Genomic DNA, 20,650 nt, shown 5'->3' with positions numbered 1-20,650 from the left:
ACATAAAGTTCTATGTGCTTGTGTGTATTTATCAATGATAATTCAATGTGGTTGCTGGTGAAGCAGCTAAGTCTGCAGGCTAGGTTAATATAAAGAATGTATTATATAGTGATGTAGCATGATTGCCCACGCTGAGGAAAGCATTTTGTTACACAAGTAATGAAAGCCATTGCTTCTTTCTTAACTATACACTGGGCTTAGATTGGGCTGTTGTGAAGGAAAAATGAATTATACTCCTTGTAGAATAAACTATGCCCTGTAAGCCAAGTGCAGCCTGATTTTGTAAACAAAATATCATTAGAATGTATATTTCTGTGTTGTGCTTGACAGCAGCTTTTCTGGTAAACAGCAGAGTTAAGTAGAAGCAATTGCAGCCCTATGGCATGAAGTGTCTAAATATTTACCAGCGGGCTCTTAAAAAATAAATTGACTATCTTCTAGTCAATCATACTTGTTTTCATGTTAACATCAGAGTAAGTAACCATGTTAAAAGCAAATTCCTTATGACATCTAAATCTAAATCTTACCTATTAATTTTCTCATTTGACTTTCAAGTTTCCTTCCTTTGGAGCCCTTCCTTTTTATACCATAGTCTTCCTATCTGGAGCATTTGAAGAATTTGTGGGATCAGGAGACTGCAGTAGCAACAGCCAAAATGTGGGCTTGCTCCTCACAGTTACACTGGATATCAGCCTACTCTGCCATCCTAACCGAGAGCATTCACTCGTGGGAGCATTCATTGCGTAACTTGCTCACCCACTGAAGAGATCATGTGTTGTGTCAAAGGAAGTTTGTCACAAGTCCTTGAGAATGTTGAAAAGGATGACATTAATCAAGAGATAGGGTGTTGAGAGATTGCTTTGTTTAATGGCAGCACCTTTGTACAACTTCTTAAAGCTTCAAATAAATAACTACATAAATAAATAAAGTCAAGATTCTGGCTGGATCTTCTGCTCCATGGGGGAATTTCCAAATCAAATATTGTAGCAACTAGAAGTGTGTTCCCAATGACTAGTAGTAGTCATGTCTGGTTACTACGCTGTGCATCTGTGCTTGAAGAATGTGGGAGAGAGAAATGAGCAAAGTTGATATAATCTGATTTTAGAAAGAAGAAAGAAAACCAATTTGTCAGAATCTGGTGTTGAAATTGTTTACAAAATGGATCATGATTTTTTTTGCTGGTCCTGGGGCTTGAACTCAGAGCCTAGGCACTGTCTTTGAGCCTCTCTGTGCTCAAGGCAGGCACTCTACCACTTGAGCCACAGCACCACTTCTGCCTTTCTCTGTGTATGTGGTACCGATGAATCAAACCCAGGGCTTCATGCCTGCTAGGCAAGTACTTTACCACTAAGCCATATTCCCAGCCCCTATAATATCTTTCTTAAGGTGTGAAGGGTGAAGATTATCTTGACTTGACTGTCTAGAACATTTCCACAAGTCTTCAGTGAGATAGGACAATATATTAGAAGACAAGTTTAAGATGAAAAACTTTGCTTGAACAAATTAAACCAGTCTGTGGTACTGGAGTTGAATGTGGAGCCTCATACCGCATGCTTGGCCAGACTCTATCACGTGAACCACATTCTCAGCAGTTGTATGTGAGCTAGAGGCTCACTATCTTTGACCAAGGTGTCCTCAAATCATAGTCCATAGTTTGGCCCTCAACAGTTTAATATCTGTCACAAGTGGGAGACATATTGCCCTGAGATAAGGTTAAAGGACATTTAAAACTCTCGTTTTGATGGTATTTATTTTTGAATTCAGGATATTATGCTTGTTACCACATGAGACATGTCCTCAGTCTTTTGACTATAGTTATTTTTCAGATAGGTTCTCATATTTTTGCCTACAGCTGGCCTGGGCTACAATTATCCTACTTAAAACCACCCCAACATAGCTGAGATAACAAGTATGAATCATCATCATCAAGCCTACTTTTTTGTTGTTGATGATGACATTGGGTGTGTGTGTCGGGGTGGAGGGGTAGAGGGGATCTTGCTAAGTTTTTGCCAGTGCTAACCTTGAAGCACAATTCTCCCAATCTCAGTCTCCCAAATAGCTGAGATCACAGTATGAGCTATTCTACCTGGCCAGAAAACTATAAAGATGAATGAGAAAACTGTCAGATAGTAGAGCTAGCCCTTCACTTGGGGTCATAGAAGATAGAAAGAATGACATTACTGCCACTAACTAGCTGTGCTGTATTAAGGAAGTTGCACTAGTTGTTTTCGTTCAGGTTTCCGTAAGATTTGAATAATAATATCACCCATTTCAAGGGCTATTTTGACGTGTACTTACTTATATGTGACTGTGCATTTCGTTACCACTTGTAGCTGTAAGGAAGAACAGTTTTAGGTTCTCAAAGAAGTTAAGAAAAAGAATATGAACATTTTATTTATGCTGATTTTACTGCAACATTTTTTTTTTATAAAATAACTTTATAAAAGAGTCCATCCAGGTATTATATAGAAAATGCACACAAAGATAATATATGTACACTTCATAAAAATAGAATACATCTTGGCAATTGCTGGCAGAGTTGGTTAGTACCATGTACAGTGTATTGACGTTTAACATGTTAATTTGAACATACAAGATTTAAACAAAAACAAACAAATCTGTCCTATATTTGAAAAATTGTTTTACTTGACAGGAAAATTTAAAATATGGAATGTAAAAGTTATGGAGCTAAATTAATGTATGGTTACTTTAAAACATTTGAGCAAATATCTGCACCAAGGCCAGATGCCTGAGGACAAAGTGACTTCTTTTCCTATTATTATAAATGGTTCTGATGATTTTTACAAGATCATTAGAAATAATCTCCTTTTTTTTGGATTTCCAGTCAAGGTAAGCACCACTTGGATTCAAAGAAACCTTCAAGTAGCTATAGTTTTAAATTGTGTGGTATTTAGGTTTCTTCATTGAAAATGAGAGTACATGAATAGCCCTATTGTAAAGTATCAAGATTTAAAAATATCTCCTGATGTTATACTAAGTTTCCCCCCAGAACACAGAGCAACTAGTTTTATTAAAAATAGCAAAATGCTCAAAAATTTGATTTGACTTAGAAGTAGTTGTTTCTGCTTGGCTTTTGCTTTCAGGAAAATGATCCCGGCTACTCTAAATCCTCACTTCTATGTCCTGTTCGATGTTCAGAATTATCTTTGGGACGTCACTTCTCCAGTGTAATAAATAAAGGAAATAAGAAAGGACTCTTCTAGAACCTTCTAAAAAGCTAAGACTGCAGTGGGATGATTAAAACTACCTCAGCAGTACCAAAGAAGGCACACAAAACAGAGCATAGCACCATTTCCAAGCTGCCAAGGCGGCAACTGTTGAGACACTAACGCGGAGCGCACTTGTTTCCATGATTAATGGGGTTTAAATATGTGTAACAGGCTCAGGAGAGCTGCTTAGTATGGATAGGCAGATACAGCTATATAAACAATAAATGTGGTCTGATACTCAAGGGTCCCATTGGCACTGTAGGATAAAGCTCGCACCCGCATGCGGTAGGTCTCTGGCTCCCGTAGTGGTCTTGTCGTGTACACCACTCCTTTCAGATTTTCATCCCGTAAGGCAAAAGGAACAGTCTGGTCCTCATCTACCATGAGGAAAGTTGTCCTGGGATGTATCACTCCATCCTGCGTGTATGCAACCAGTCGGATTAAATCTTGATTGGCAGCTATTCCAAAGGGAAGGGAGATAAGTTTATATTCCAAGGCATATGGGCTCAAGGCACATTCCAGATCATTGGGTGGACAGTTCTTGAGGCAGAACCTAAGGGAAATAAATAGGCAAAATGCACAAAGTTATCCATCTTGGAAGCAGGACAAGGGATGATGCTGGTGGTCAGGACCCATGACAACGTTTAGGTCAACATTTAGGCCTTAGGTGCAGAAGACAGTGTGGTTTTTCCCTCCGTGTTTGATGTCATTAACTCAAACCAGATGCCATCTGGCTCTTAGAATACACAGTCTAGAGTCAAGTATCTCTCTGCTCCATTTAAATCAGAAACATGTGAGCTAGCATGAATACTATACATTGATTTCCTTCTTTTTGGCTGAGGATCCTGGGGATTAAACTAGGGCTTTGTGCATGCTAAACACATGCTCTATCTTTGAGCTACATTTCATCCCTAATGAATCAGTTAAAATGAAGCAGTGTGGGAAACAGAAGTATCTGTCTATACATTGGAAACAAGCACTTCTTAAAGAGAAAAAAATATACACTAAGTTTAAATTATATCTAATCTAACACTGTCAACTTCTGAAATAAGCTACATTTATATTTGGCTGATGTTCCAAAAAATAATAAAAGATAAAATCTCTATTTTGACTGTCTTTTGTATCACGATCACTTTAATGTACTAACATTTGAAAGAAAAAAGAAACACACAAGAGCATTTAATGAAGATTGGTTCTTCAGTCACAGATTTTTTTTTTAGACATATAATAGTCTATGTTTTAAATTTTCTCTTTCTTTTTCCGATTCCTATGAGAGCAATAGCAAATGAGCTTTCTAGGCAACCCACACTTGTTACAGTGACTTCATAAGCATTACCAAGAAGAAAACAAAGTGGGAACTTGCAATGAGTTCTATTTTGTTTCAGAAACACCTGTGCTTTGCAGGCAAGGACTAAACAAGGATGAACATTTCCCCTTGTTTTCAAGCATTCTGTTACTGTGGCCTCTGGTTAGGGTAAAACATTTGTTAGAGGAGATGAAAACAGGATATTTTATTCAGAACCTCGAAAAGACTTTTCTCAGATATTGCCGATAAACAGACCCTTTACTTATCCTAGATTCTTTTGCTTTCTTCCTGGCATCATGAATCATTGCAGCAATAGAATCAGTACTTCTTGTAGGCCTCTACGGGAGCAGAGAATTCAGAATTCTAAGGAAGTACAAATTTATACCAGAAAATTTAAAAGAAAGGCAGGCGCTATTATTGTGTAACATGCTTGTTGCTGAGCTAGAGCCCAGGTTGTTACATGGTGATCCTGTGTGGGGAAGGTAGCTAAAGGAACTCATTTCTTGCTCATTCCTTGAAGAAGGAGTACATGGTAGATGCACATTGTCTTGAGGGACTGACTTTCTCTGAGTTAGACATGACTGCAGCCAGGGTTTATTTTATCAAGGAGAGAGATGATGCACATATCTGGGAGGAAAAGACAAGACATACTCAGTCATGGGATCCCGTTGGTAGTTGGGTGGACAGGGCGTGTCGATGCACTGGTAGCTTCCTCTCATGTTGAAGCACATGCGATTTGGCCCGCAGCGTATGTTCTGCTCCAGACATTCATCAACATCTAGGGCCAGAACAAGACAAGGGTGTCAGCAGTGGAGGTCAGCAAAGGCTCTTTAAGCAGGCGATGGTAACTGATTGTCCCATGAATGAACTTATTTCTCATACTTAAGCTTCAACAAAAGAACCCCAGAATCTCTGCATTCACTCTTCAAATTGCTTTAAGGAAGCGTTTCTTTAATGTATGTGAAAAGACACCAAAAACTGAGAACCACAAGAGTAGAAGAAGAACTGTTGAGAGCTCTCTGGTGAATCTTAAATTTGGAAAAAATTGAGTACATTCAAGTTTTATGGAGAAGTTTTGTTGTGCTACCAAGGAGCTAAAAGTTTAGAAGACACTTGTGAATATATATATATATTGCTAGTCTTGGGGCTTAACCTCAGGGCACTGTCCTGGACACTGTCCCTGAGCTTTTTTTGCTCAAGGCTAGCACTCTACCACTTGAGCCACGATACCATTTTTGGCTTTTGGCTTTTGCTGTTTATGTGGTACTGAGGGGGAATCAAACTCAGGGCTTCATGCATACTAGGCAAGCACTCTTATCAATAAGCTGTATTCCCAGCCCAGTGAATATTTTTCAGATGAAGAATCTCTTTCAATGTGTGTGATCATTGCCTGATATATTGTAAGTTTAAATTGTTGAGTGTAAGTAGGATAGTAGAAATTAAAGATGCCACATGATGAATTCAGGAGTGGCTTCAGAGGTCAGTGACATGTAGAGGAAAGAGATAAAACAAAGACTACGATGAGATCAAGTGAATGACTCAAGAACCAGAATCCAAATTTGATCAAAGGCAACAGAGTCTACTGATTTGTTTGTATAGTCCATCCACAGCTGAATGGCTGCTCTATGGTTGGGGAAGTATGCAAAAAAAATGGTTGATTCTGTTATTTTCTGAAGAGTTATTATCATATAGAAACATATTTAAATCAATAGAATTAAGACTTTTTTGGGAGGTCGGTCGTGAGCCTGAACTCTGGGCCTGAATGCTGTCCCTGAGCTCTTCAGCTCAAAGCTAGAGCTCTACCACTTAAGCTACAGCACCACTTCTGCCTTTTCTGCTTATGTGATGCCAAGGAATTGAACCCAGGGCCTCATGCATGCAAGGCAAGTGCTCTACCACTGAGCCACCTGCCCCAATTAAGACATATTAACATAGAGTTAAAGAACACTTTTTTGGAGCTTTCTGAAAATAAATGCTTTTGCTCCATGAGTTTACACTTGATCTATATTTGAGCATTAGGTACACTGAAAATCTTTGTGTATGAATGTACATGTGTAGAGATAGGAGGAGGAGGAAAAGGAAGAGGAGAATGAGGGAGGCAGAGTTAGAGAATGATTGACAGAGTTTTCTGGAAAGAGCATCTGTAATACTTGATTAAAAACTCTTGGTGTAAAGAGTTTTAGGATTCCAACTTTAAGGCCATATTTTTAGAACAATCCTTTTTAAACTGGGATCTTCATCTTTCCTGGTATACAGGAAATCCTTCTCCTATGAGGCTGGACAAATATTTCAGGAAATCCATTTCTGTATCCTTATTTTCCACACATTCTCCTTCCTAATATCAATCTGCCAGAGAACTTCTGTTGGTCTGGACATCTCCTTTCCTTTCTCTCTTTTTACAGCTTTTATCTGCCTTATGAAAGAAAGGTTGCCAGCAATTCCAGGAACCAAAGGAAGGCTGCAGAATTTGAAGAGATATTTTAAAAAGAGAATATTAGAAATACAGATTGATGGTAGCAAGCTATGGTCTCACCTCTCCATTATTATGTGACTTGGTGGTCATGGGAACACCTACTAACACTTCTAATTGGACAGAAAAAGATGACATTTAAACTTTTTCTAACAACATGATTGGTTTAACAATAACTAAACACTTAAATTTCATAGTAGTCACCTCCTATGAAGTGAGGAATTCAAACACAAACTCCAAAGCACATTAAACAATAAGAGAAGTCATATATGTTGTGTGCATTTTAACCTTTCGATAAGAGACTTTAAAGACTAATATGAAAATGTGTGAGGGAAGCATAACGTTTACACATTTTAAGTCAATTGGTTGTATGTGGGTAACTACAGCATTCCTCTTTCTTAAGCAATAAATCGATTCTGCTACACAGAAGAGAATACTTATAACTATCTGAATCCAAAGCAGTTTTCCTAATATATGGGTCCTGAAAGTCCAATGTTTTTCTATCAGGGGATCAATGCTAACCAATAGGCACATATAAATATTAGGTACTCTCACAGTTGTAGGTTACTTCTATGGCTACACTTCTGTAGCTATATAATGACCTTTCAACCATAATTAGTGTAATGATTTGGTGAGCCCTACCATTAAAATAGAAAAATGAACAAGGTGCGGTAGCTCATGGCGATAATTCTATCTCTCAGGAGACTGAAATTGGAGGATCATGGTTCAAAGCCAGCCCTAACAGGCAAGTATATGAGATTCTAATTTGCCACAAAAATATTAGAAGTGGGGGCTGGGAAGGTGGCTCAGTGGTAGAGCACTTGCTTTGCATGCCTGAGGCCCTGGTTCGATTCCTCAGCACCACATAAGCAAAAAGAAAAAAGCCAGAAGTGGCACTGTGGCTCAAATGGTAGAGCGCTAGCCTTGAGCTGAAGAGCTGAGGGACAGCGCCCAGGCTCAGAGTTCAGGCCACATGACCAGACACCTCCCCCTAAAAAAAAATTAGAAGTGTACTTGTGGATCAAGTGGTAAAATACCAGCTTTGAGCAAAAAGGCTAAGGGCCAGTACACAAGTACCCAGACCCTGAGTCTGAGTCTCAGTACAGGCCAAAAAAAAAAAAAGGAAAAGAAATGGAAAGAAGGAATTCCAAGAGACATTACATTAATTGTGTATGCTAAATAACAATTATTTACTGCCTGCACTTTTGTATTAAAAATGTAGATTTTGGGCTGTTAGTCTCAATGGAAATGATCCTGCCTAGCAAGTTCATATCCCAATACCATAAAAAAGTATATTTTAGATTCCAAACACATTGTTTTATAAGAAACGCATAATGTACTTATTTCCTTTAAGTTTAATAACAGTCTACACGAGTAAAACAAATTGTGTGCTAGAAAGGTATATGGTAGGTAGTTTTTAGTTACTTATGTTGATGATGATGTTCTGTGGTTTTGCTACCGGTTTCCTTACAGGAATGAAATCTAGTGGGAAACAATATCTTTGTCAGTTAAGACCATGAAGACTGTTAGCACTGTGAACCAATTTCTAATATGGTTTTACATGTCAGAAATGCTTTATCCCCTTAACAAACTGAGATTATCTTAGAAATGAAGTGAAAAGTCCTCTGGGAAAATGTGGAAGCAATCCAATTAGCTTTATCTTTTTTCCCCCTCACTGCAAATGTTCTCCACCCTATCCGTTTCTAACATTTCACTTTATCTGTAACTTTTAGAGTGAATTCATGCAGAAGTGTGGGGCTAGGTCTCTAGGGAAGCATGGTAATGGTGGCATGGAGACACATCTGTATGGATAAGGAAATCTGGTTAATTAATCATAGCTTCTTACTGGCTGAAAATGAATCTATTACATAAAGTGCTTCTTCTTAGAGCATAAGGTTTGCTTTCTATAAGAAACAAGCCTTTTATGTCAATTCCTTATAAGTAGTGAGCTTCCAGGCAAATAATCCTCCCTTTACTTTGTCTATTACTTCTTCCCAGGATTAAGGACTCAATAGTCATTCACTCTTCTCTACTCAGTCATTCTACACACTATTCTTTAAAAAAAAAAAAGAAGACAAATTGGACACCAGTGACTCATGCCTGGAATCCCAGCTAGCTACTAAGGATGCCAAGGGTTTGAGATTGAGGTCTCAGTCCTTGAAAGAAAAATTCCTGAGTTTCCATCTTCAATTAATCAGCACAAAGCAGGGCTGGAGGTGTGGCTCAAGTGCTAGAGTGACAAAAAACAAAGGAAAACAAAAACTAAAATAAAACAAAACTGCTTCCCTCTTCCAAAGGAAGACAGGAAATAGTAAAGACAGGTTCTTCTTTGCTGTTAGTGGACAGTGATGATTTGTGCTTTTACATAAGTATGTTATATAGATACTTATATGTATGATAGAAGCAAATACACCAACATGAGCTGAACAGTTTTTATATTAAAAGCTTTAGAACATAAGAATGCTTTAACCAAGTGCTCCTGGATATTAGAACATAATTTAGGACAAAATACTTAATACATCTACTTTATAAAAAGTACACTTAATTTGGATTCTTGATAAAGATTATGAATTATTTTTAATAAACATGGAAAAATGAGTGTCCTCATCTATATAATCTTTCTAAATTTTCAGAATAAAATTAGTCATGTATAAAATTAGCATGAGGATCTTTTAGCTTCTTCTCTGTGCTTTGACAAAAATCTTGATTTCTCATGCCTCTATTTTGCTTTTCAGATGAGTCTGGTGACTTCCATGTTTGAGGAGAGTTTGTCCTTTCAAGCTAAGTTCACTTTATTTTCCCCTTTCTCACATTTCAATCATGGAGCTTTCAGATAGCATATGTGAACAGAAAAGCCATTTGCTCCTCATAAATGCCTCAAACACTTTCTCTAGCTGTAAGAGAAACTCCAATTTAATGAGTTCTGTAAAAGACATTAATTGTTTTTTCTCATGTCTTTTTAAACACCACAAAAATATGCAACCCACTCAAATCGCAAGTGTTTCAGATGGCAGCTGTTTCTGATTTTCTCACAGTGTTTTCCACTCTGTAGCATAAATGAAAACTGAGGGTTGTTTGGAGGTAAATGAGGGATGAGGGCAATTAAAAAATAAACTGGCAAAATTTGGAACAGAAGAATATTCTCTGTGAGTATATGATATAACACTTTCTTTTTTTGGTACTTTTTTATTGTAAAAGTGCTGTACAGAGGGGTTACAGTTCCATGAGTAAGGTAATGAGTACATTTCCTATTGAGCATTATTGCCTCCTCCTTTGTTTCTCCTTACCATCCCTTCACTCCAACCTTTATCCCCCCCACCAAAGTTGTAAAGTTCATTTTCAACATAGTGTTTTGTACATCTCATTGTTACAATGGGTCAACCTATATGCTTATTTAAGCATTTTGTTTTTTCCCTTCCCCTCACCAAATTAGAGCAGTGTATATACAAGATGCAGGGCACTGACATCAAATACAGTGAAAACAGGGGTTATATCATGGGGGAGGAACATACAAAGCAACAAAAAAATCACATACTACAGTATAAATACTTTAGAAACAATAAGAAGAAAGAAAAAAGATATTTGTGTCCCTATCTTGGGGTTCATTTTGCTTAACATCATCTTATATGGTCATGTGTACATAGCTTTTGGCCTTTTCTGCTTGTCCTACACATGTACTAGTAATTGCAAATAAGGGAAACCATGGGACCTATGTTTCTTTGGGCCTGGCTTACTTCACTTAATATAATTTTTTCCAAGTCTTTCCATTTCCTAACAAATGGGATGGTGTTATTCTTTCTGATGGAGGCATAGAATTCCATTGGATATATATACCACATTTTCTTGATCCATTCATCTACTGAGGGGCATCTGGGTTGGCTCCATATCTTAGCTATTGTAAATAAGGCTGCGATAAACATAGTTGCGCTGGTAGCCTTAGTATGGCCTTGTTTGTGATCGTTTGGGTAAATGCCCAAAAGTGGGATTGCTGGGTCATAGAGGAGCTCTATGTGGAGTCTTTTGCGGAACCTCCATACTGCTTTCCAACACTTTCTTTGTGGCTGAAGCATTTGGGGATTTGGTTGGTTATTCCAAATGTGTTGTTATCTGCCCTTTTTTCCGTCCCGGGTGCCTGGTATACACACAGGAGGTGTAATTTTAGGATGTTGTCTTTCTTCTGAAACATTTTTTTTTTGTGTGTGGAGAAACTGAGGCATGTTTACCATATTGGGCAATCAGTGTCCCCATCCCTGATCCATAGTGGAATGTCCTTGGTGCTCAGGGAGCCTCAGAAGAGACTAAAGATTTGCTCCGAAGTCAAGTCCTAACTCTGGTCTCAGTCATTCAATGAATCAGTTTAAGAATTCATTTTGTTATCTGTACAATGGGTAGAAATATGTCAGTACTGCTCAGTGTAGGTAATGGCTGCTTCGGGAACACATGGCACAATAAAGTTTTGTGTTGGGTAGCTTCTTCATCATGCCAATGTAGTATAGTGAGGCCTCTGGGAATGTGAACAGGTAGGAGAGGAAGATGGAGACAGCTGACCATAGCTTAAGTAAAGCCTTTTGCCCATCCTCCCTTGCCTTTCTGAACATGTTTTCCATGGAGTATATTTCTAATACATTTTCTTGTATCTCAAAAAGGGAACATTTGACCTCAATTTGATCGCCACCAATACAGCACCCTTTGAAGATTTGTTTTTGATGTACTTTACCAGAGGATATGATTTGTACAAGATAGAAATTAATAAAACTTACAAGTATACTAAGACATATTAATACCTCTAGATTTTATTCAGATATTGAGGACATTTCTTAGAACATTTTAAAATGTTTTACACATTCTTAGCTGGGCACTACTGGCTCATGCCTGCAGTCTTAGCTACTCAGTAAACAGATCTGAGGATTAAGGTTTGAAGCCAGCCAGAGTAGGAAAGGCTGTGAGATTCTTATCTCCAATTGCTTCTTTTTTTTTGTTATATTTTTCTCCTGGGTCACCGTTTTTGATTTCTGTACCTTTTGTCTTGCATGTAAGTTTATCTGTTTTGGGAAGGGTGAAAGGGAACACAGAAATCATGGGACAAAGGGTGAGGAAATGCAGCAGTGATCCTCACTAGCCACTACATTGCAAATGAACTATACAATGCGTTAGGGAGGAGGGCTGGGTGCCAGGAAAACTGGGAGAAAATGAGGGAAGAGGTGACATTGTTCAAAAAGAAATGTACTCATTACCTGACTTATGTAACTGTAATCTCCGTGTCTATCACCTTTACAATTAAACAAAAGAAAGCCAGTAGTGGAGCTGTGGCTCAAATGGTAGAGTTTTAGCTTTGAGCAAAAATGCTCTGGGACAATGCCTAGGTCCTTAGTTCAAACCTCAGGACTAGTGCATGCATGTATGCACACACGCACCCGCACACGCGCACACACACACACACACAATATTATGTACATTCTTGTTTCTTTTAAACTTATTTACACACTTGCAATGTAACATACTTCAGCAAAGTACAATTCCTTCTCATTTTTGTGTAAAGAAAAGAATTCTTCAGAATGATATCTTTTTCTTTCTATTGTGATTGCTGTATACTTTGTCTCCATAACTGCAATCGAACATGTAAACTAGTATTTTTCTTTATTTACCTGTGTCTTTGCTACAGTGTAGGCTCTTAAAGATAAAGCCTGTATCTTAGTCATCCATTTTAAAATATACTTTTATTATCTTAAAGTAGTTACATAAAGGCATTTCCATTCAAGAAAACAGTTTATGAATATAATGCATCTTGATCAATGTCACCTTTTTCATCATTTTCTCCCTTATTCGTCTATTCTAAACCTTTTATATTCTGTAAAGCTTAACCTCTGTTTTCACTGTATTTGATGTCGGTGCCCTGCATCTTGTATATACATTTTTCTCATTTGGGGAGGGGAAGGGAAATAACAAAATTCTGAAATAAGGATACAGGTTGACCCATTGTAACAATGAGATGTACAAGACACTATGTTAAAAACAAACTTTACAACTTGGCGGGCAAGGTGGGGGGGAGGAGGGAGGAGTTGAGGAGGTGGGGAGAGAAGGGATGGTAGGGGAAAAACAAAGGAGGAGGTACCAATGCTCAACAGGAAATGTACTCATTACCTTCCTCATGTAACCCCTCTGTACAATATTTTTACAATAAAAGACACTAAAAATAATATTCTGTAAATCTAACATTCAATAATCTGCATCATATGTAGATTCAAAGACAGAATGAGTTCTCTATCTATTGATTGCTATAAAAATAAGTCTGAGAGATAAGAATATAAAATAATGATTCACTCACACACTAATTAGTGAATAATGTCCTTATCTCTTGTGCAATGTTAGCTGAATTGTGAAAAAAATCAATGAGATCTATTGCTGTAAGTTTCAAAAATATATAATAGGAGCTGGCTTAGGCACTCTCGCTCCTTCAAGTAAATCTATACCCAAGATGGATCACAATTATTTTCCTTACTGACTTGTTTTGTTTCTGTTTACAAAATATTGAAATGTAAGCCTGACCAACGTGAAAGGAGGGGAATCAATTAGAGTACTGGTTATTCACCAAAACTTTTGACAGCTTTTTGGTTGTTTATACATTGAGTGGAGGCAACCAACATCCCATGCTTTTCTTACCTTGGCATGTCTTTCCATTGAGCATGAGTTGATAGCCAGGTGGGCAGGTACACTGATAGCTTCCAATGGTATTTTTACACTCATGCTGGCAGGTGTCCCTATTCTGGCATTCATCGACGTCTGTTCAGAAAGAAAGCAGAGTGTGTAACCATGCCAGGAAGAGGTAGAAGTATGAAAATAAATAATAGAAATAATAATAATAAATAATAGAAATAAATAATAAATAATAGAAAAAATTCTTGGTGATTTTACACCCATGTACTTAAAAATTCTCAGGGCTGTTTTACATCACAATTTGTTTTACTTATATAAAATGTTAAATATGCTATAGTATATAACATACTGTACTACACAATATGAATCACCTTTTAAACATCTTTCCAAGGATCTATAAGCTGAAGCTCCATCCTGGTTAACTTTTTACTACTTAAGTAAGTTACACTGATATGGCAGAGGTGACAGATAAGTGTAAGATCCTAAGCCACCAAAGAAAATTCTTGCATTGTTGGTAGAATTATCTAAAAGGCAAAGCTTCTCCTCAAAAAATAGTTTTCATTTTATCCAAAGTTTGTCTTTCTGATTACATTTCCTCTCTACAACACCTATACATATTTCCCCAAACACAGATATGATTAAATGGAAAAAGTTTTACTACTATGATAGAAATATTCGTGTTCATCATATAATTTCAGAGTACTAATTGGTAAATAATGAGCTCAGCAGCTCATTTAATTCTTCAATAGCTCAGTTGACTCTTCTGAGAGACGCAAACACAAAAAGGTGATCAACACTATGTATGACAGTTGTGGAAAGGTTCACATGCAGTACTATATGGGAAAGTATTTTACAAAGCACAAAGGATTATCTATTATTATTAAACAAAGCTAGAAAAATAGCAATAAAAAGGGGACCATGCCAGACACTGGTTGTTCACACTTGTAATCTCAGCAACTCAGGAAGCTGAGATCTGAGGATTGAGGTTCAAAGACAGTTTGGGCAGGAAAGTCCTGCCCAAGACTCTTGTCTCTAATAAATTACTCAGAAAAAGCTGGATGTGGAGCTGTGGCTCAGTGGTAGAACACTAGCCTTGAGCAAAAAGAAGTTCAGGGACAGCTCCTAGGCCCTCAGTTCAAGCCCCAGGACCAGCATACACACGCAGTCATGCACACACACACACACCAAGATTAGATAATCATAAAACAATATTTTCTTTGAAGATAACGGATGTGTGATTTGGGAGGTCTTAAATCTCTCCTCCTAATTGTGTTTTGCCTTAACTGATATTTAAATTTGTTCACAGTCCCTGAACACAGCCTAGTCAATGGATATCCAAAGAGAATATGAAGTGAGATGGTAGCAGCTATGCTGGAGTGTAGAACTAAGCAAAACCCAGTGGAGACTGGGAGATGATTCAAAGCAGAAGAATGAAGCCACCTTGCATATTTGGCACATGCTATGAGAATACCGGTAGTGATTAAAAATCTGTTAGAACTACTCATCAAATATGTATTTGTGTTTCTACACCAGTTTAGATAACCAAAGCATTTCATTCTTTAACTTATATGAGTTATTTTTAGTTTCCCCCTCTAAACATCTGCTTTAATCTAAAATAAAACATATGTTACATCTTAGTATTGAAATAGTAAAAATATAAGTATAATTTAAATATCTAATGATGTTGAACATCAAGTAATTAATATGTAATCTCTCAATGAATCTATCTTAAAGTGGCCCTCAAGATGATTTCTATATTGCATTCTAAAATAATGTTCTTGGGATCAATTGCTTGGAAAGCCTAAGTTTAGGATAAGTCTAACAATATCACAGTGTGAGTTTGAATCTCTTGTAATTTATGTATTCCAGATGGCTAATTAAAGGCATTTGGTGTTTATTGTAAATTGCTCTTGTTACATAATTCCAAAGCTGTCTCCAGTCTTAGTGTAAATTTCTTTATTACTTCCATTGCTATAATACTTACCATATTTTAAGAGATGTCAAAATCTAGTCAGTGCTCCCAAATAAATTTAAATATTTGGAAACTAAGTTATAGAAGTTAACTTTGTATTTTATAAGATTGATCCTCACTCTGGAATAATAGTTGGGTCAAATAGTGGATATCTATAGAGAAGGATAATTATGACACACTGTAGTACTGGTATAATAGAAACATCAAGAGAGAAAGTATTTCTAAGAATCGACTATCAGAACTTCATCTATAGACACTGATGTAAAGCAGAGAACCGGGTTATTAATGAGGGAAACTTTTGTGTGTGTGTGTTGGTCCTGGGGGTTGAACTCAAGGCCTTCATACTGTCCTAGAGATTTTTTTTTCTCAAAGATAGTGTTCTATCACTTAAGCTACAGCTCTATTTGTAGCTTTTTGGTGTTTAATTAAAGGTAAGAATCTCATGGATTTTCCTCATTGGGCTGGCTTTAGACCTTGATCCTCAGATAGCAGCCCCCTGAGCAGCTAGGATTATAGGCATGAGCCACCAGTTCCTGGCAGAAGAAAAGTCAAAGAAAATGACTTACACCTTCAGACCACATCACTGAAAATGATGGTGTTTAGTGTGGGAAAGTGACTAGTCCATGAATTACATACTGAACAAAGAGTTTGGGCAGAAGAATAAAAGTAAAACAGAAGAAAGAGTTTGTCTGAAATGAAAGCCGAGAGAAGACTGAACATAGTCTATAAAAACCTTCCAGTGAGGAAAAAGTATTTGGAAGAGACTTTGAGACAGATAATGTCACATGTTAATTCTGGCAATGAAAAAGTGAAAAAATTTTTAAGTAGTAAAGAGTAAGTCCACAGAGTAGACATGAAAAACTGTCAAGAATAGTAGTATAGTGGTTTGGAGTATTTGGATAAAATGTAGAGTGTTGTCAATAAATGCATTGATGTTTGAAGTCTAAGCATCTGGTAGTGTTCACAAGCATCTGGTACTGGGAGCTCTTCACAAGGGAGAAGTTTCTGTCTTCTATAATGGATTGTTTACTATCCATTACAGTAAACTTCATGCACATGGAGACATCTAGACAGAAAAGTTGTGGGAAAAGACAAAACTAATAGCAAAGGTTGAAGTTTCTTTCCTCAGTGAAGTGGGGAGTCCAATTGAGGAGAGGCTAGAGTTGCCTAAGGTTAACCAAGAAGTATGTCTGGAAAGATAAAGGTGGAAGAAAGGGCTTGAAACAGTGTAGAAAAGGAAAGAAGTCTCAAGAAGAAGAAAGCCATAAATATTTAAATGAACTCTTTAACAGAAAGTGTATTGAAAACGAAGAATACTTAAAAGAACTGTGCCCAAAATAAGGTTGGCACAATGGTTCTTAATTTAAACAGAATTTCCATTCTTTTTATTTTTTCTCTTTTCCCTTCCTTCCTTCCTTCCTTCCTTCCTTCCTTCCTTCCTTCCTTCCTTCCTTCCTTCCTTCCTTCCTTCCTTCCTTCCTTCCTTCCTTCCTTCCTTCCTTCCTTCCTTCCTCCCTTCCCTTGCCCTCCCTTGCCCTCCCTCCCTCCTTCCGTCCCTCTTCATTCCCTGCTTTCCTTCTCCATCTCCTTTTTGCTTTCTTTTCTCATCTATAAATGGCAGAGCTAAATTTTTTTGCTAATTCCTCCTGGTGCCTATCTGAATGGCAAGAAAACTTTGGATACTCACAGAAAACTGAGCTACAACTTAACAATGCCTTGATTCTTAAATTGGAAATCACATTGTGCTTTTGTAAACAAATGGAATGACACACTTGTGGGTTTAGATAAAAATACAGAATGCACATATTTTAGAGTGATGGGAGCAACTCACTTTCCCCTAGCTCATGTTATCTTTTCAGTGACTTATGTAATAATAACAGAATAGAGAAATTCCACCGATTGCGTAGGGCCAACAGCCAAGGAGATGTTGATAGCCTTCTAGAACAGAATTGAGAGGAAAATCGTCACTTAAAAAACATTCTTGTGCCAGTTCTGGGGCTGGAACTCCTGGCCTGAGCATGGTCCCTGACCTATTTTTGCTCAAGGACAGTGCTCTACCACATGATCCACAGCTTCACTTTTTGATGGCTAACTGGAGATAAGAGTCTCATGGACTTTCCTGCCTGGGCTAGCTTTGAACTGTGATCCTCAGATACTCTTGAGTAGCTATTTGTGCCTGGAAAATCTCTACTTTTAATCTACTGCTTCTATACCAATCAAATGTAGCCATAAATCGGATTGTACTATTTTATCTGACTATATATAAGATATGTTACATATTATATATATATATATATATTCCAAATACCACTGCAATTTATTTCTTTATAGCACTAAATTGAGGAATACATTCAAAGTGATTCAAAGCAAAATTGTTACTATAACACCATCAATTATTAGAATGCACACATGCAAATAACATCATTTATTTGAATAAAGTTTGTAATCATTTGAGGTGCCAGAATAAATGTCTTAAAAGCTTTTGAGTCATCCCAGACTTGAAGTCAGACGCAGCTTACTCTATCCAAGCAATCCCAGGTGCTGGACACACACTTGGACGTTGGTGAGGAGAGAGCCCACAGGAAGGAAATGGAACATGGCTGACATTTACCTACACATGTGTCATGATTTGCCTCAGAGCCGTCAGGACAAGGCTTCCTAACAGTCCTTCTAGTCCTGGAGTAAGATGTTCTGCTGTTTCTATACTCTGAGTAGGAGCTGTAGAGCTGTGAGTACTGTCTGTATTGCTGTTGAGGTTGATAGTTGTTTCTCACAGGGGACAACCGCACAAGGTTATAGCTACTGTACTGAGTGCCATAATTTGGCAGCCTCTCCAATCCAGCACAAGATTTCCCGTCCCCTAATAAATGTTGTCCTGGTGGACAGATACACTGGAAGCTGCCGGGGGTGTTGGAGCACTGATGTGCACAAGGTCTAGGCACTTGTTCACATTCATTAATGTCTGCCCGTGTGCCATGATACATAAAAAAGAGAAAAAAAACACACATACATACACAAAACACAGGAAGAAACAATCAGTCTGTGAAAGAAACTGAGACATTACACTATTCTCCAAAAATCAGGGATGTAATAACTGCTCAACTCCTGTTGCACTTCTGATATCTCAGGGATGAATATACAGAAAGATTCTGTGACTCTCCCTAAACACTGCTTTACATATAAAGTTTTATTTAAACCCTTATTTTGTAGCAGGTGAGTCTGAAACATAGATACTGGTTCTGTGAATCCATGATTTTGCTTCCCCTTGTGATAACATCAAGAACTCTATATTCATTTATCTCCTCTCTTAAAAACCACTTGGATATTAGTTTGGGTTAAAATCTTGCACACATCAAAACATAGACATGCAGCATTGGCATTTAAAATCACTTGTTATTGTTGTTATTTTGAGGTATTTGAGTTTGAACTCAGTCTTGCACTTGCTCAGGAAGGTGCTCTACCACTTGAGCCATGTCTCTAGCCTAGTTTTTTGGCTTTAGTTTCTTTTCCAGATAAGAATCTCATGCTTTTCTTGCAATTCTCTTACCTCCTCAGTATCTGGGATTAGAAGCATGAGAATTTTAACTCTTGCAAGTACAGCAGATATTACAAGTACTGCAGCTGAGAGCTTTCCGAGTAGGTATGTGCTACGTTGTAAATATTTGTATATATTCCCCCATGAATAGAGATATAGAAGAGTGTGGAACCTTAATAGAATTTCCACAATACTATAGTGACTAAAACATTTCAGTAGAAAAACTCAGAATAAAATGATATGTGTACATTTTTAAGCTCTTTTATTTTTCTCTTTTTTTGGTTGGTCTTGGGACTTGAAATCTGGGCCTGGGCACTGTCCCACAGCTCTGTAGCTCTACCACTTGAGCCATAGCGTCACTTCTGGCATTTTCTGTCTATGTGGTACTGAGGAATCGAACCCAGGGCCCCATGTATGCGAGGCAAGCACTCTTCCACTGAGCCACCTTCCCAGCCCCTTTTGTTCCCTCTTTTGATGAATAGATCTCTCAAATGGATTTCTGATATTCCTGACATGTTTGGAAACATTTTACTTTGTAAAGATATAGCTTTAAAAATTATGTAATTACCTTCATGTTTCTTTCTTTGTATATGTAAATGAGCTTCATCTTTCCACATGTAGCTGTGTCCTTCTGTGATTTATTCTCTGCATTAAAGCCAGAGTGATAGTTTTCGAATGTAAATCTAATCGTATCACATTGCTTAAGCCTTTTGATGTCTTCCCATCACACATTTAAAAGAAAATGTAAACTCATTCCTAATCTCTGTAACCTTTCTTATTTTTACTCCAACCAGAGAGCAGTGGCCCTTTGGTTGCTTTTGTGTTTCTCTCTGAGGGACATGGCTGGGCTGTTGTCATCAGCCTGGAAGGCTCTTCTTCAGATATAAGGCTGGCTGTTCCTTCTCTTCATTTGGTCTCTGCAGAGGTGACTTGGGTCATGATGCTACTGTCCTAGCTTGGCTCATTCTATCTCCATGTTTTCACGTCTTCGTCACTCTCTGAAGTTGTACTGCATACTCATTTTGTGATTCTTCTTACCTCTTAGGGAAGGAAAACTCTGTGAGGACAGAGACCCCGGCCACCCTACTCAGAGCTGCTATTCTACAGCCTTGATGTCATTTGGCACAGATCAAGTGCTCAATAAACATGTGTTGAACTAATTGAGCAACTAGTTTGCCAGTGTGTTAAATTGAGCCATTACCATCAGAAATGTCAGCTAAGGAAATGTGATCTTGAATACAGAGAAAGCTGAGTTTAAAAGCTAATGAGATGTTAGTCTTGTTGGTGGAAGGAAGAATGAGATTCTGTCTCTAGCTTTCACTTCATTATAATATCAATCACTAGTGTCTCTAGTCATCCATAAAAATCACAATTTTAGATGCAGAAATATTATATAAGTGTAGACTTTAAATTTTTCTCATCTATTTTGAATTAAGAATTTTAATTAATAATCAAGCCACAAAAGATTAAAAAGAAGGTAACA

At 37.6% G+C, this 20,650-nt stretch overlaps 1 protein-coding gene across 1 annotated transcript in view; it reads right to left on the bottom strand.

Moving 5' to 3' along the window:
* Positions 1-2,368: 2,368 nt before the first annotated feature.
* Hmcn1 (hemicentin 1) overlaps positions 2,369-20,650 on the bottom strand; it is a 432,339-nt gene continuing 414,057 nt past the window's right edge. Inside the window, exons 104-107 of the mRNA XM_042674344.1 lie at positions 18,244-18,594; positions 13,667-13,786; positions 5,188-5,314; positions 2,369-3,783 (exon numbers count right to left, since the gene is read on the bottom strand). Of these exons, the coding sequence (XP_042530278.1) occupies positions 3,417-3,783; positions 5,188-5,314; positions 13,667-13,786; positions 18,244-18,594 (965 nt within the window). The 3' untranslated portion in view covers positions 2,369-3,416. The remainder of the gene's footprint in view (positions 3,784-5,187; positions 5,315-13,666; positions 13,787-18,243; positions 18,595-20,650) is intronic.

This window comes from Dipodomys spectabilis, unplaced genomic scaffold, assembly GCF_019054845.1.
Source record: "Dipodomys spectabilis isolate Male_0828 unplaced genomic scaffold, ASM1905484v1 ptg000019l, whole genome shotgun sequence".
NCBI lineage: Eukaryota > Metazoa > Chordata > Mammalia > Rodentia > Heteromyidae > Dipodomys > Dipodomys spectabilis.
The sequence above is the reverse complement of the archived record's forward strand: the minus strand, read 5'-3'. Positions and strand labels throughout refer to the sequence as shown.